At 37.2% G+C, this 13,979-nt stretch overlaps 1 protein-coding gene across 7 annotated transcripts in view; it reads left to right on the plus strand.

Moving 5' to 3' along the window:
• The window catches only part of GALK2 (galactokinase 2), a 136,476-nt gene that overhangs the window by 25,195 nt on the left and 97,302 nt on the right, over positions 1–13,979 (plus strand). For 4 of the 7 annotated variants that reach the window (XM_060149609.1, XM_060149634.1, XM_060149591.1 and 1 more), the window contains 3 exons: positions 4,986–5,109; positions 9,120–9,210; positions 12,007–12,153. In XM_060149609.1, the coding sequence (XP_060005592.1) occupies positions 4,986–5,109; positions 9,120–9,210; positions 12,007–12,153 (362 nt within the window). Of the gene's footprint in view, positions 1–4,985; positions 5,110–9,119; positions 9,211–12,006; positions 12,154–13,979 lie in introns of those variants that run through there. The other 3 variants (XM_060149600.1, XM_060149626.1, XM_060149642.1) reach the window with 3 other exon arrangements.

The following is a 13,979-nucleotide window of genomic DNA, read 5'->3' on the forward strand; positions in this document are numbered from 1 at the left end:
CTCTGTGTTAGTTTCTGCTGTATAACAAGGTGAATCAGCTATACATATACATATATCCCCATATCTTCTCCCTCTTGCATCTCCCTCCCACCCTCCCTATCCCATCCCTCTAGGTGGACACAAAGCACTGAGCTGATTACCCCGTGCTATGCAGCTGCTTCCCAGTAGCTATCTATTTTACATTTGGTAGTGTATATATGTTCATGCCACTCTCTCACTTTGTCCCAGCTTACCCTTCCCCCTCCACACGTCCTCAAGTCTATTCTCCACGACGGCGTCTTTATTCCTGTCCTGTCCCTACGTTCTTCAGAACCATTTTTTTTTTTTTTAGATTCCATATATATGTGTTAGCATACGGTATTTGTTTTTCTTATTCTGACTTACTTCACTCTGTATGATGGACTCTAGGTCCATCCACCACACTACAAAAAATTCAATTTCGTTTCTTTTTATGGCTGAGTAATATTTCATTGTATATGTGTGCCACAATTCTTTATCCATTCATCTGGCGATGCACACTTAGGTTGCTTCCATGTCCTGACTATTGTAAATAGAGCCGCAATGAACATTGTGATACATGACTCTTTTTGAATTATGGTTTTCTCAGGGTATATGCCCAGTAGTGGGATTGCTGGGTCGTATGGTAGTTCTATTTTTAGTTTTTTGAGAAACCTCCATACTGTTCTCCATAGTGGCTGTATCAATTTACATTCGCACCAACACTGCAAGAGTGTTCCCTTTTCTCCACACCCTCTCCAGCATTTATTGTTTGTAGATTTTTTGATGATGGCCATTCTGACTGGTGTGAGGTGATATCTCATTGTAGTTTTGATTTGCATTTCTCTAATGATTAGTGATGTTGAGCATCCTTTCATGTGTTTGTTGGTAATCTGCATATCTTCTTTGGAGAAATGTCTATTTAGGTCTTCTGCCCATTTTTGGATTGGGTTGTTTGTTTTTTTGATATTGAGCTGCATGAGCTGCTTGTATATTTTGGAGATTAATCCTTTGTCACTTGCTTCATTTGCAAATATTTTCTCCCATTCTGAGGGTTGTCTTTTCGTCTTGTTTACGGTTTCCTTTGCTATGCAAAAGTTTTAAGTTTCATTAGGTCCCATTTGTTTAGTTTTATTTTCATTTCCATTTCTCTAGGAAGTGGGTTAAAAAGGACCTTGCTGTAATTTATGTCATAGAGTGTTCTGCCTATGTTTTCCTCTAAGAGTTTAATAGTGTCTGGCCTTACATTTAGGTCTTTAATCCTTTTTTTTTTTTTTTTTGTGGTACGCGAGCCTCTCACTGTTGTGGTCTCTCCCATTGTGGAGCACAGGCTCCAGACGCGCAGGCTCAGTGGCCATGGCTCACGGGGCCAGCCACTCCGCAGCATGTGGGATCTTCCCGGACCGAAACACGAACCCGTGTCCCCTGCATCAGCAGGCAGACTCTCAACCACTGCACCACCAGGGAAGCCCTTTAATCCATTTTGAGTTTATTCTTGTGTATGGTGTTAGGGAGTATTCTAATTTCATTCTTTTATATGAAGCTGTCCAGTTTTCCCAGCACCACTTATTGAAGAGGGTGTCTTTTCTCCCTTGTATATTCCTGCCTCCTTTATCAAAGATAAGGTGACCATATGTGTGTGGGTTTATCTCTGGGCTTTCTATCCTGTTCCATTGACCTATATTTCTGTTTTTGTGCCAGTACCATACTGTCTTGATTACTGTAGCTTTGTAGTATAGTCTGAAGTCGGGGAGCCTGATTCCTCCAGCTCCGTTTTTCTTTCTCAAGATTGCTTTGGCTATTCAGGGTCCTTTGTCTTTCCATACAAATTGAAATTTATTGTTCTGGGTTTGTGAAAATTGCCATTGGTAGTTTGATAGGGATTGCACTGAATCTGTAGATTGCTTTGGGTAGTATAGTCATTTTCACAGTGTTGATCCTTCCAATCCAAGAACGTGGTATATCTCTCCATCCATTTGTATCATCTTTAATTTCTTTCATCAGTGTCATAGTTTTCTGCATACAGGTCTTTTATCTCCTTAGGTAGGTTTATTCCTAGGTGTTTCATTCTTTTTGTTGGAATGGCAAATGGGAGTGTTTCCTTAATTTCTCTTTCAGATTTTTCATCATTAGTGTATAGGAATGCAAGAGATTTCTGTGCATTAATTTTGTATCCTGTTACTTTACCAAATTCATTGATTAGCTCTAGTAGTTTTCTGGTAGCATCTTTAGGATTCTCTATGTATAGTACCATGTCATCTGCAAACAATGACAGTTTTACTTCTTTTCCAATTTGGATTCCTTTTATTTCTTTTTCTTCTCTGATTGTTGTGGCTAAAACTTCCAACACTATGTTGAATAATAGTGGTGAGAGTGGGCAACCTTGTCTTGTTCATGATCTTAGTGGAAATGGTTTCAGTTTTTCACCATTGGGAATGATGTTGACTGTGGGTTTGTCATATATGGCCTTTATTATGTTGAGGTAAGTTCCCTCTGTGCCTGCTTTCTGGAGGGTTTTTATTATAAATCGGTGTTGAATTTTGTCAAAAGCTTTTTCTGCATCTGTTGAGATGATCATATGTTTTTTGTCCTTCAGTTTGTTAATATGGTGTATCACATTGATTGATCTGCATATATTGAAGAATCCTTGCATTCCTGGAATAAACCCCATTTGATCATGGTGTATGATCCTTTTAATGTGCTGTTGGATTATGTTTGCTAGTATTTTGCTGAGGATTTTTGCATTTATGTTCATCAGTGATATTGGCCTATAGTTTTCTTTTTTTGTGACATCTTTGTCTGATTTTGCTAGTATTTTGTTGAGGATTTTTGCATTTATGTTCATCAGTGATATTGGCCTATAGTTTTCTTTTTTTGTGACATCTTTGTCTGATTTTGGTATCAGGGTGATTGTGGCCTCGCAGAATTAGTTTGAGAGTGTTCCTCTCTTTGCTATATTTTGGGAGAGTTTGGGAAGGATAGGTGTTAGTGCTTCTCTGAATGTTTGACAGAATTCACCTGGGAAGCCATCTGGTCCTGGGCTTTTGTTTGTTGGAAGATTTTTAATCAGTTTCAATTTCAGTGCTTGTGATTGGTCTGTTTATATTTTCTTTTTCTTCCTGGTTCAGTCTCAGAAGTTTGTGCTTTTCTAAGAATTTGTTCATCTCTTCCAGATTGTCCATTTTATTGGCATATAGTTGCTTGTAGTGTAATCCCTCATGATTCTTTGTATTTCTGCAGTGTCCGTTGTTACTTCTCCTTTTTCATTTCTGATTCTATTGATTTGAATCTTCTTCCTTTTTTTTCTTGATGAGTCTGGCTAATGGTTTATCAATTTTGTTATCTTCTCAAAGAACCAGCTTTTAGTTTTATTTATCTTTGCTGTTGTTTCCTTCATTTCTTTTTTTTTTTTTTTTTTTTTTTTTTTGCCGTACGTGGGCCTCTCACCACTGTGGAGCACAGTCTCCAGATGCACAGGCCCAGCGGCCATGGCTCACGGGCCCAGCTGCTCTACGGCACGTGGGATCCTCCTGGACCGGGGCACGAACCCGCATGCCCCGCATCAGCAGGTGGACTCTCAACCACTGCGCCACCAGGGAAGCCCTCCTTCATTTCTTTTTCATTTATTTCTGATCTGATGTTTATGATTTCTTTCCTTCTGCTAACTTTGGGGTTTTTTTGTTCTTCTTTTTCTAATTGCTTTAGGTGTAAGGTTAGGTTGTTTATTTGAGGTGTTTCTTGTTTCTTGAAGTAGGATTGTATTGCTATAAACTTCCCTCTTAGAACTGCTTTTGCTGCCTCCCATAGGTTTTGGGTCATCGTGTTTTCATTGTCATTTGTTTCTAGGTATTTCTTGATTTCCTCTTTGATTTCAGTTCTGCTAATTTAAATATGTGTTTTCTACTTGTGAGCCACTGTTTTATTTTATTGTCTTTTTGAGGGAAGTTTGGGAGAGAGACAACTTTGAAAACCACTTCTCCATCTGTCATTGTCAATCCATTAAAAAAACCCAACCCTAATTTCTTATTTTAAAGGACACATCAATATAGAAACAAAAGACTTGCTACTTGTAATAATATGTAGAATAATATTTATTTAAAAATGTAATTAGGCAGTTGAATTGTCTTTTATTCATTTTATGTTTCTTAGTTGCTCAGTGTCTGCCATAGAACAATCACATATACAAACCTGTCCTGGCGAAATATGAGTGAGATTGCTTAGCCCGTCTTTCTTGAATTGTTGTTTTGTTTTTAAATCTGATGAATAACAACCTTCAGTTTAAATGGTAATTTGTAGAAAACATTGTGATATAATAGGCAAAAAAAATTCCTGCTGGTGATACATAGAGGAATTAGAATGAAAAGGAGAATAGTTTGTTTTCTAAATTTGCTTATTATATATAAAATGGTGCAGGTTAAATTTTTTTCTAGCTTTTTCTTTATCCTAGCTATGTCTAGCACATTTAACACAGCTAATCAGTGCCAAGCTAATTTGTTCGGCATTTGGTTAGGCCACAAAGATAAATAAAGACTTCACCTTTACTGAGTTCATTGGCTAGCAAGGAAAAGAGTGGGACTCACATAATGTTATTATAAGTGAGAGGGTGCTAATGGCTTCCATTGTTCATATGTTAAAAGTTAATACAAATGAGCAACAGAGAAAGGAGACAATGCATTTCTTGATGCTCCACATAACTAGTCACTAAACATAAATATTCAAAGATGATTATTATGAGTTAGAAAGTAGAAAAAATTGTGAATATTTAAAGAAGTTGAAAAATTAACAGAAACTAATAACTAATATATAATACTTATTCTAGCAAAAGTTCCTGGCTCAGATGTTAGTGAGAGAAAGCAAATTGTGTTACTTTCTGCCCTTAGTATTTTTATTTTATGTTAAATCCTGCCTTGTGGTCATTTTTCTTGTATGTCAACTTACTTGAGATTCATATGCTAGCAATGATAAAAAATGCTTTCTCTTTATTCTAGGAGAGCATATAGATTACTGTGGATATTCTGTTCTTCCTATGGCTGTAGAACAAGATATGTTAATAGCTGTGGAACCTGTGAAAACACATATTCTCCAGCTGGCCAATACCAATCCCTTGTACCCGTGAGTACTTAGAATTGCTACTGTGTGTAATGGGGTGTGTGTGTGTGTGTGTGTGTGTGTGTGTGTGTGTGTGTGAGTCTATGTGTGTTTGTATTTGTACCCTAATGAATTCTTTAGGAGATAACAAATTTATAATAAATCACTTAATTTATTGATAATTTGTATCTGACTTCCAAAAGAATCTAAATTTCCCTATTTAATATTTGTTCATTTTGTTCATTTACTCATTTATTTAAGAAACATTTACTGAAGACTTACTCTGTGTCTGACATTGTTTTAGGTACTGGGTCAAAAAAAAGATGAAAATAACTCTGTCTTTGCCCAGAAGGTATTTATCATCTTTTGAGGTTAACTATCTCTAGTAAAGTCAGGGCTGGGGCCTTTCTTATATTACTAGGGCTCCCTCTAATTCTCTCATCATAGCATCTTAACATGCCGTATTGTCATTATCTGCTTACTTGCCTGTATCCCCCAGTAGATTGTAAGCTCTGTGACTTCAGGTACTGTTGCCTCTCCAATGCTCTACTCTCAGTGTCAAACGTAGTGTCTGGAACATAATAGATGTATGTTTCTAGTACATATGCTTTATCAAGTTAAGGACATACTTTTTTGTTTTTAATTCTTGGTTTGTTAAGATTGAAAAAAATCATTAATGGGTATTGGATTTTATTAAATGTCTAGTCAGCATTGAAGATCAGTTTAAAAAATATTACAAATTACACCAATGGATTTTCTTTTTAAAAAAAATTTATTTTTTTATACAGCAGGTTCTTAATAGTTATCCATTTTATACATATTAATGTATACATGTCAATCCCAATCTCCCAATTCATCCCCCCGCCCCTCCCCCCACCCCACCCTCCACTTTCCCTCACCAATGGATTTTCTAATGTTGAACTGTCTTTGCATTCCTGGGATAAGGCCTACTCGCTTATAATATATTATGATGGATTTGATTTGTTAATTATAAAAAAAGATCTTGGCATATAATTGCTACATTATATTTTTGGCTTATTGTTCATTGGACAGTTTGCCAGCAATAATATTCATTCATTCAGCAAGTATTTTATGTGTGTCTATACCAAGTTGTGCAAGGTAATAGAAATTCCTGACTTTTGTATGAAACTTATTGTAAAAGATCTTTTTTCTATTTATTTTGCATGATTGAGAATATATCTTATGTACATTTCAGACCCTTTAAAGAAAACCTTACATTATCTCAAATATAATTTTGTGTCATTTTAAACCTTTAAAACTGGGTCCCATAATTTGTCATATTGATTTACTCAGATTCATTTAACATTCCCACCATGGTGCATGTGGGAATTCCATTTTTTTTCACAAAAGCAGAGCCTGCAACAGACTTGGAAGGAGGTGTTTGGGAAATGATCCCAGGAGCAGTATTAAAAAAGGATGGAGACTGAGTTAGGGAAGCAGAGGTGAATTATCAAGGCAGGTAGCTCCTGCTGTAGGTAAGGGGCTTCATTCCACCTGAACCCCTAGGAAGAATGCAGCATGGCTCCCAGAATTGTCCACATATTGTCTAGCATGCATTGCATAATTTCTTTATTCATCATTGATGGACATTTAGATCATTTCCAGCTTTTGGCTATTATGAATAATTCCGCTGTGAATATTTGTATACAAATCTATGTGTGGACACATGTTTCGTTTGGTAAATACCCAGGAGTGGACTGTCGGTTTATCTTTTTAAGAATTTGCCTGTTTTCCAAAGTGGTTGTATAATTTTACATTCCTACCACCAGTGTATGAGAGTTCCAGTTGCTTCACATCTTTGCTAACATGTCTTTTAAAATTATATCCACTCTCATAAATGTGTATTAGCATCACGTTGTGGTTTTTAAGCTGTTTCTAATTCTGAAGGGGCTGGCACTTTTTAGCTTTTGCTTTGATGTTTCTCATCTAGCTTCCTACATTTGTGCAAATTCCCTCCTCTACTTTTCCTAGTATACCACCACCCCTGTCCCCTGACTCGTTCCTGGTTTTCTTTTCTTTGTGGTGACTTCCAAGATCTGCTTATCTAGGAACAGAACTCATTTAGGTTTGCTAACATAATCTTTTCTACTTTCCAAATTCTGTGACTTCTTGTTGACTCTAGGCAGTAAATTTTAACTCCTGTGGGTGATATTAAAGTGCTTGTGAGCTGGAGTCAGACTGTGTGTGTCCCTGGAGAGTCACTAAACCTCTCTGAGCCTCCAGGAAAGGCTCCCCTTTCCACCCTAGTGTGCTGACTATAGAAATTGCTGTGTGGTCAGGCCATTCAAGATGGCTGTTCTCTTGCTCTCTGTACATCCACTGTTCCACCAGTCCCTGCTTCACCTGTACCCTAATTATAGAGCTTAATCAGTTACTACCCCTGTGCTTGCCCCCTACCCCAGCTGCTGGTTTCCTTGGTAACTGATGAGCCAGCCTGACCTCAATTCCATGTATAAATGGTAGCTTCCTTCTCCCCAAGTAGTAAAGATTGCTGCCATGTCTTGCCTTCTGTCTGCCGTACACAATGGGGTGTTGCTCCAGGATGTTTTGCTGCAGACCTGTAAGATGCCCTATCCAATAAACCATTGATGTCTCTGTCACTGTCACTGTCTCCAGCCTCTTTTTTCGGTCTCAAGGCTGGGCAACTACAAGGTTTGCAGGCCGGCAGGGTGCAGCCCAAAAGATGCCCTCTTGGCCTTGCATCCCACCTCATATTACACACCATCACGTGACAGTGGTATGTGATCATGATTTGTGTTCATGCTGTCTCAGCTAGATTACATATGCTTAAAAGATAAGCCCTTTGCCTTTTACCTTTATATTCCTGTGAATGCCTTGCACACTTAAGTGGTCATTCAGTATTTTTCTTAGGACATGATATGTCCATGTTATTAAGATAATGCATGGAAGGCACCTACCACAGTGACTGTCACATAGTAGATATTTAGTAAACTATATGAAGAGCACTCAGTCAATATGGGGAATGTTACTTATTTACTCACATTTAAATTGATTCCCCTCCATTTCACATATTTTGTCCTTTGGCTGATTTAGAAGCCTACTGTCTTTCATTTTGAAATAACTTTTGACTTTCAAGGAAGTCACAAAAATAGTATAAAGAATTCCCACATGTCAACTGATGTGTCCTCAGGGCATCATATCAAGGAGGCACATGATTGATGTTCCTTTAACTGTTGTTAATTTTGATCATTTGGTTGAGTTGTCTGCCAGATTACCATAAAGTTACTATTTTTTTTCCCTTTGCAGTTAGTATCTGGTGGGGAAGTACTTCAAATTTATATAAATATCTTGTTTCTCATCAAATTTTTACTCAGTAATTTTAGCATCCTTTGATGATTCTTTCCTGAAACAATTATGGAGTTTGCCAAATAATGATTTTTCAATTTCCGTCATTTCTTCTATTAGTTGACATTTTGCTCTAAGGAATAGCTTTCCCTTCTTCTTCATTTAGCTATTTATTCATTTGTTATTTTATATCAGTGTAGATTCATGGAATCTTATTTTATTCAATGAGTTATGATCCATTAGAATCATTATTTGTTTTGTTTGTTCCTTCTTAAACTGTGCAGATGTAAAATCTGATGGGTGGTAGAAAGTGTGGGGAAAGGAGGCTTTGAGTACTTCTGTTCTAGTAAGAGGTGTACCAAACAGCAGGCCCAAAGGATAAGCATTTATGTGGTTTACAGCAGCTTAATAAGGACCATCATGAAATAAAAAGTGGGTAGATTATGCTAAAATATATTGGGTCCTCTCCCTTTCAGGAAATAAAAAGGGTCAGTTGAAAGTAGTTTAGTTATTAAGGTCACTACAACTTCTCTTAATTTTTAGCAGTTGGAGATGTTTGTTGTTTTTGTAGACTGTGAAGTACGAATATGGGAAGTAAATGGAAAATGAAATTTCAGTGTCATTGTCTTGGCACAAGATGGCAGCAGTTAGCCATCGATTCTGTAGCGCAAAGCCTCTAGAATTAACGGTGTCATTTGCTTTTGCAGGGACTTCAGTACTCGTGCTAATAACATCCAGATTGACAAAACCAAGCCTCTGTGGCACAACTATTTCTTATGTGGATTTAAAGGAATTCAGGTAAATCAGTTTATCAGGCACCTACTAGCAGTTGAGGTTATGATGTGTATTATATCAAGACATTTTATTTACTCTATCATTTTTGTCTCCTTTCAAGGCTAACTGATGTTTCTGTTCTATTTTGCTAAATAATGTATTTCAGGGAATTGGGTAGATGTGACTGTTTCTGGGTGGTGTTCATAGGGGGCTGTAGTGACTGTTCATAAGGCAGGTGCAGGTGCATCTGACAGATACCTTTCTAGTTTTCAAATCTTTGTTCAAATTTTCTTTCGAAAGATACATTCTAGTAATATTATTTACATTTTGTTCTAGGGATGTATAGGTGTATATTGTAATACGATTTAGAGCTGGACAGCCCTGGGTTTGAATCTGGGCTCTACCCTGCTGTGTTGATTTAACTTCTTAAGCCTCAGATTTGTTATCTGTGAAAGGATGTTATTATTATCCCAACAAAGAATTGTTGCAAGGATTACACAGTGCTTGACACATAGTAGGCACTAAATAAATGGAAACTTGGTATTGTTTTCTGATGTATAGTCCTGTACTCTAATTTCTGATGTATAGTCCTGTACTCTAATTATCATTGTTCTGGTCTTAGACTTCCTTCCTTCCTTCCTTCCTTTCTTCCTTCCTTCCTACCCCCCCCTTCCTTCCTTTCTTTCTCCCAGACACATGGTAACAACTTACAGGAAAAGTTATTGGCAGGTTTTAAATCTTCAAATCATTTGGCTTGTCACATGCATTAGTGAGAATTACAGTATTTGGAAGCATTTGCTTGGCAAATGCAATTTCATATTCCTTATAGCAACATGCCTTTTGTAGCATATGGATAAAGTGACCTAAAGAACAAATGTTGCTTTGTGTTGTATTTGAGAATTTCAGGTCTTACAGTTTTCCTTTTCGATTTGACAACTTATGTGCAAAAGCAGGTCTGTTTAATAAATGTTTGGCAGAGAAGTAATTTAAATGTTAGCCTGTTAAGAATCCTTCAAATTCAAATATTAGAAAGTTCCAGAGGATAATCTGTTTATATTAAATTGAACATGTTATCCTTTTGGGATAGCGCTATTACTGAATTTGGCAAAACCCATTTGCATTTTGAATCTGTTGTACATTTTAATTTAAACATTGCGTGATAAGTTTGTAAGTATGATTCACATTCAAGACACCCTGTGGATCAGTTCATGGTTAAATATATAGCGTTCTCCAAGGATTTTTTTTTAAACCAGCTGTCGGATGTTCTGTACGAAAGGGCATTGGCAACAGCAGTATTTTAGTTTATAATTTGTTTGTATTTCTGGAAAGGAAATTTTTAGGTGGTTTGAAATCAAGAAGAGAAGTACATCCAACCGAATCTCTTCTTTTGTGGTGGATGAGTTTTGCCAGGTTAGGGGAAAAAAGACAAAAAAAATAAAAAGGAAAAAAACAGTCTTTTATTTGCAGAGTTTTGTTGTTACTTTGGCTATTCTAACTAGTTTATTGAAGTTTCTCTGAAGAATAATATGTATGATGGAATGCATAATTATGTAATGTAATAGTATTTTTACTTTGGTCTTGAGCCGTTTGAGTAATTTGTAAACATGATGGTACTTTTTCTTGAGGAAGAGATGACCTTGAATTTATTTATTATTTTTTTTTTTTGCGGTACGCGGGCCTCTCACTGTTGTGGCCTCTCCCGTTGCGGAGCACAGGCTCCGGACGCGCAGCCTCAGCAGCCATGGCTCACGAGCCTAGCCGCTCCGCGGCATGTGGGATCCTCCAGACCAGGGCACGAACCCATGTCCCCTGCGTCGGCAGGCGGACTCCCAACCACTGCGCCACCAGGGAAGCCCTGAATTTACTTTAATTTTTTGAATTTGTTTTTAATCCTAAACTACAAAGGATATGATATGATATCATCCTAAGTGTCCTCATCCTAGGTATTCATCTAAGTATCCTAGAGCTTTCCATCTTGAGATCAGAGTCTGATTATTTCTTTGGACTTTCCTATTTGTAGAAATAGGATTTCCCTGCTTTGTTTAGAGTCTGCATTCTCATTTGTGGCTGAATTCTAATTTGGCTGTCTTGAAAGCTACCATATGGCTAATTTGTATCTATAAACCCTAGTAAAAATCTGGATTTCCTCATATAGCTGACTTACATTAAATCACAGTGACAGTATGCTGGCCCGGGTTTCTGACCACAGTGAGAAGTTCTCAACCAGAAATCAGAGACCTGGATCCTACTTCCAGCTCCCTATATGTGATCTTGAGAAAGTCTCTTAATCTGCTGGTGCCTAGGTTTTTCCATAAGTAAAACAGAACTGAGAAAGTTTGGAAGGTCCTCTGAAGAAAAGTATTCCATAAAATACTCCATAGAAACAAACCACGGCTTAGTGTTAGACTTTTACAATGACAGAGTGTTGGGATGTGCTACACAGAGATTTAACCTGCCTCACTAATAGTTGTGTATTTCTTGTCTTGCTACTTGAATTATAATTGTTTAATATTTTTCCATATTTGTTCAAATCAATTAATATTCATGAAAAAGATCATTCAAAGCAATTTTAGGAAATCGATCAGTAGCTTTTTGTTCAACAAAGTAAAAATTAATCTTCAGATTATAGTGCCCTGTGGCCAAGAGCCATTAAATAAAATGTCATGTATGGACTCGGCTAGATTGAGTTGCACAAGTTGTTTCTATAAGTAGCATAATAAGTCCATTGATAGACTTTTGCTCTCTGAGGAATGAAAGAACTTTCCGCTACTCCTTGAATCCAACCAAAGTTACTAGTGCTATTTTTCCTTCTATTCTTAGGAACACTTTGGTCTTAGTGACTTGACTGGAATGAATTGCTTGGTCGATGGAAACATCCCACCGAGTTCTGGCCTCTCCAGCTCCAGTGCTTTGGTCTGTTGTGCTGGCTTGGTGACACTCACAGTGCTGGGCATGAACCTATCCAAGGTAACCAATTTGAATGAGTTAGCCTGACAGAACCCGTTCTTTCTAAAGTATTAGCATCCAAATCTCAAAATTAGAACACCTTTCTTTAATTGAAAAATTTTGTCTTACCTGAAAGGACTGCACACGTGGGCATGCATTGTAACTTAAGTTCCGCTTGTGATAAACCACAAGGTAGTTGGTACCTTCCAAAGAGTAAGCAAACACGTGAAGAGCTGTATCAAAATGCTCTTAGATTAACTAGGGAGATTGAATGCATGGTTATCTTTTTAGATCACCTCATTAACAAATTAGCTTTAGAGAAAGAAATTCTAGACTTCATAATTGGGCCTACTTATTTTCACCCAGAACCTTCAGGTAAATACTTGACAAGCAGTGGGTAAAAAGGGTAAAGACCAGGAAATAAAGGAACTGAACAGCATATCTGTTTATGCCAGCAGCTTAGTCACTGAAACAGACTTTGCACTGCAAAGAGGAAATACTTATTTAAAGAAGACATAAATCCTACAATAGGTCAGAAAGCCTCAATTTTACAAGTTCACATAAATCTCTGACTGCAGTTCAGAGCAGGTGTGCTCAGCTTTAATTAATGTTTTGGAGTTCTGGTTCAAACAAAATATTATCATAGGTCCTTTTTTTATCTCATGTACATATACTACCAAGTTTACAGATGGTTTAGGAATATAGATTGGGCATCGGGCAGATCAAGAGAAAGTCAGCCACATGCTTTAGTCTTCAGACTGCTTAAACTTTCACTTTGAAAATTTTGTATGTAAGAGAAAAGAGAAAAATGAAGGAGAAAGCAAAGGCTCAGATAGAATTCTCTTTAGCTGTCATGTGTAACTATACAGGAATTAGTCCTTTGTAAGCAATGGCTCATTTGGAGGTAGGGTACCTTATTTGTTGTTATTTGTTTTTTGAGAGGAGAGAAAGTAAGGGAAAATAAGTCCTTATGTAAAATCTGCTTCCACTGGCACTGTGTTTAATCCGATGGTTTATTTGTTTATTCATTTGTTCATCATTCAGCCCTTACTTATCTAGTGACAACTTTGTGCCAGCTAATGTTCAAGGCATTGGTGATATAATAGGTATAGTTTTAACCCTCATAGTACTTATGATCTAAAGAGGGGAATAGAGACATGTCAATAGGCAACAGTAAGAGAGTGTGATAAGTGGATAAGTCGTGTGCTATGGGAGCAGATCTAATCCACATTTAGAGAACATAGGACATCTAAGCTGAGACAGGGATTAATAGATATTAGTCAAGAAATACTGACAGCATGATAACACTGATAACATTGGATAGGCATGTTTCAGGCGGAGGAAATATCATGTGAAAATATCTAGAGTAAGAGTGATCATGGCTTGTTGGAGGAAATATAAGAGGCTCAATTTAGCTGAAGCTAAATTTGAATGACAGGGTAGGAGACCAGATGCTGGGCCTTGTAAACCAGTGTTGAGGAATTTGGGCTTTATCTGGATAGCAGTTTGTAAAACCATTGTAGCTTTCAGGAAGAGGATAACACAATCATATCTATATTTTAAAAAGACCACCCTGGCTGTATTATAAAATTTAGATTTGAGGGTAACTGTATTAGCAGTAGAGAGATGCCACTTCTAGGGAAGTGGCAGTGCTAATGGGGAGAGAATTAGATGATAGATTTAAGGTACATCTCAGACAGAATCAATAGGATTCGATTGTTGATTGGATGTGGGACAGCAAAGAGTCAAGGATTATACCCTGGTCTCTGGCTTGGTGTGCTTCAGTGGGATAAGGAATATAGATGAAAAAATAGGTTTGAGCGGAAGGCAAAATGTTGGGTATGAGG

The sequence above is a fragment of the Lagenorhynchus albirostris genome, chromosome 1 (assembly GCF_949774975.1).
Source record: "Lagenorhynchus albirostris chromosome 1, mLagAlb1.1, whole genome shotgun sequence".
NCBI lineage: Eukaryota > Metazoa > Chordata > Mammalia > Artiodactyla > Delphinidae > Lagenorhynchus > Lagenorhynchus albirostris.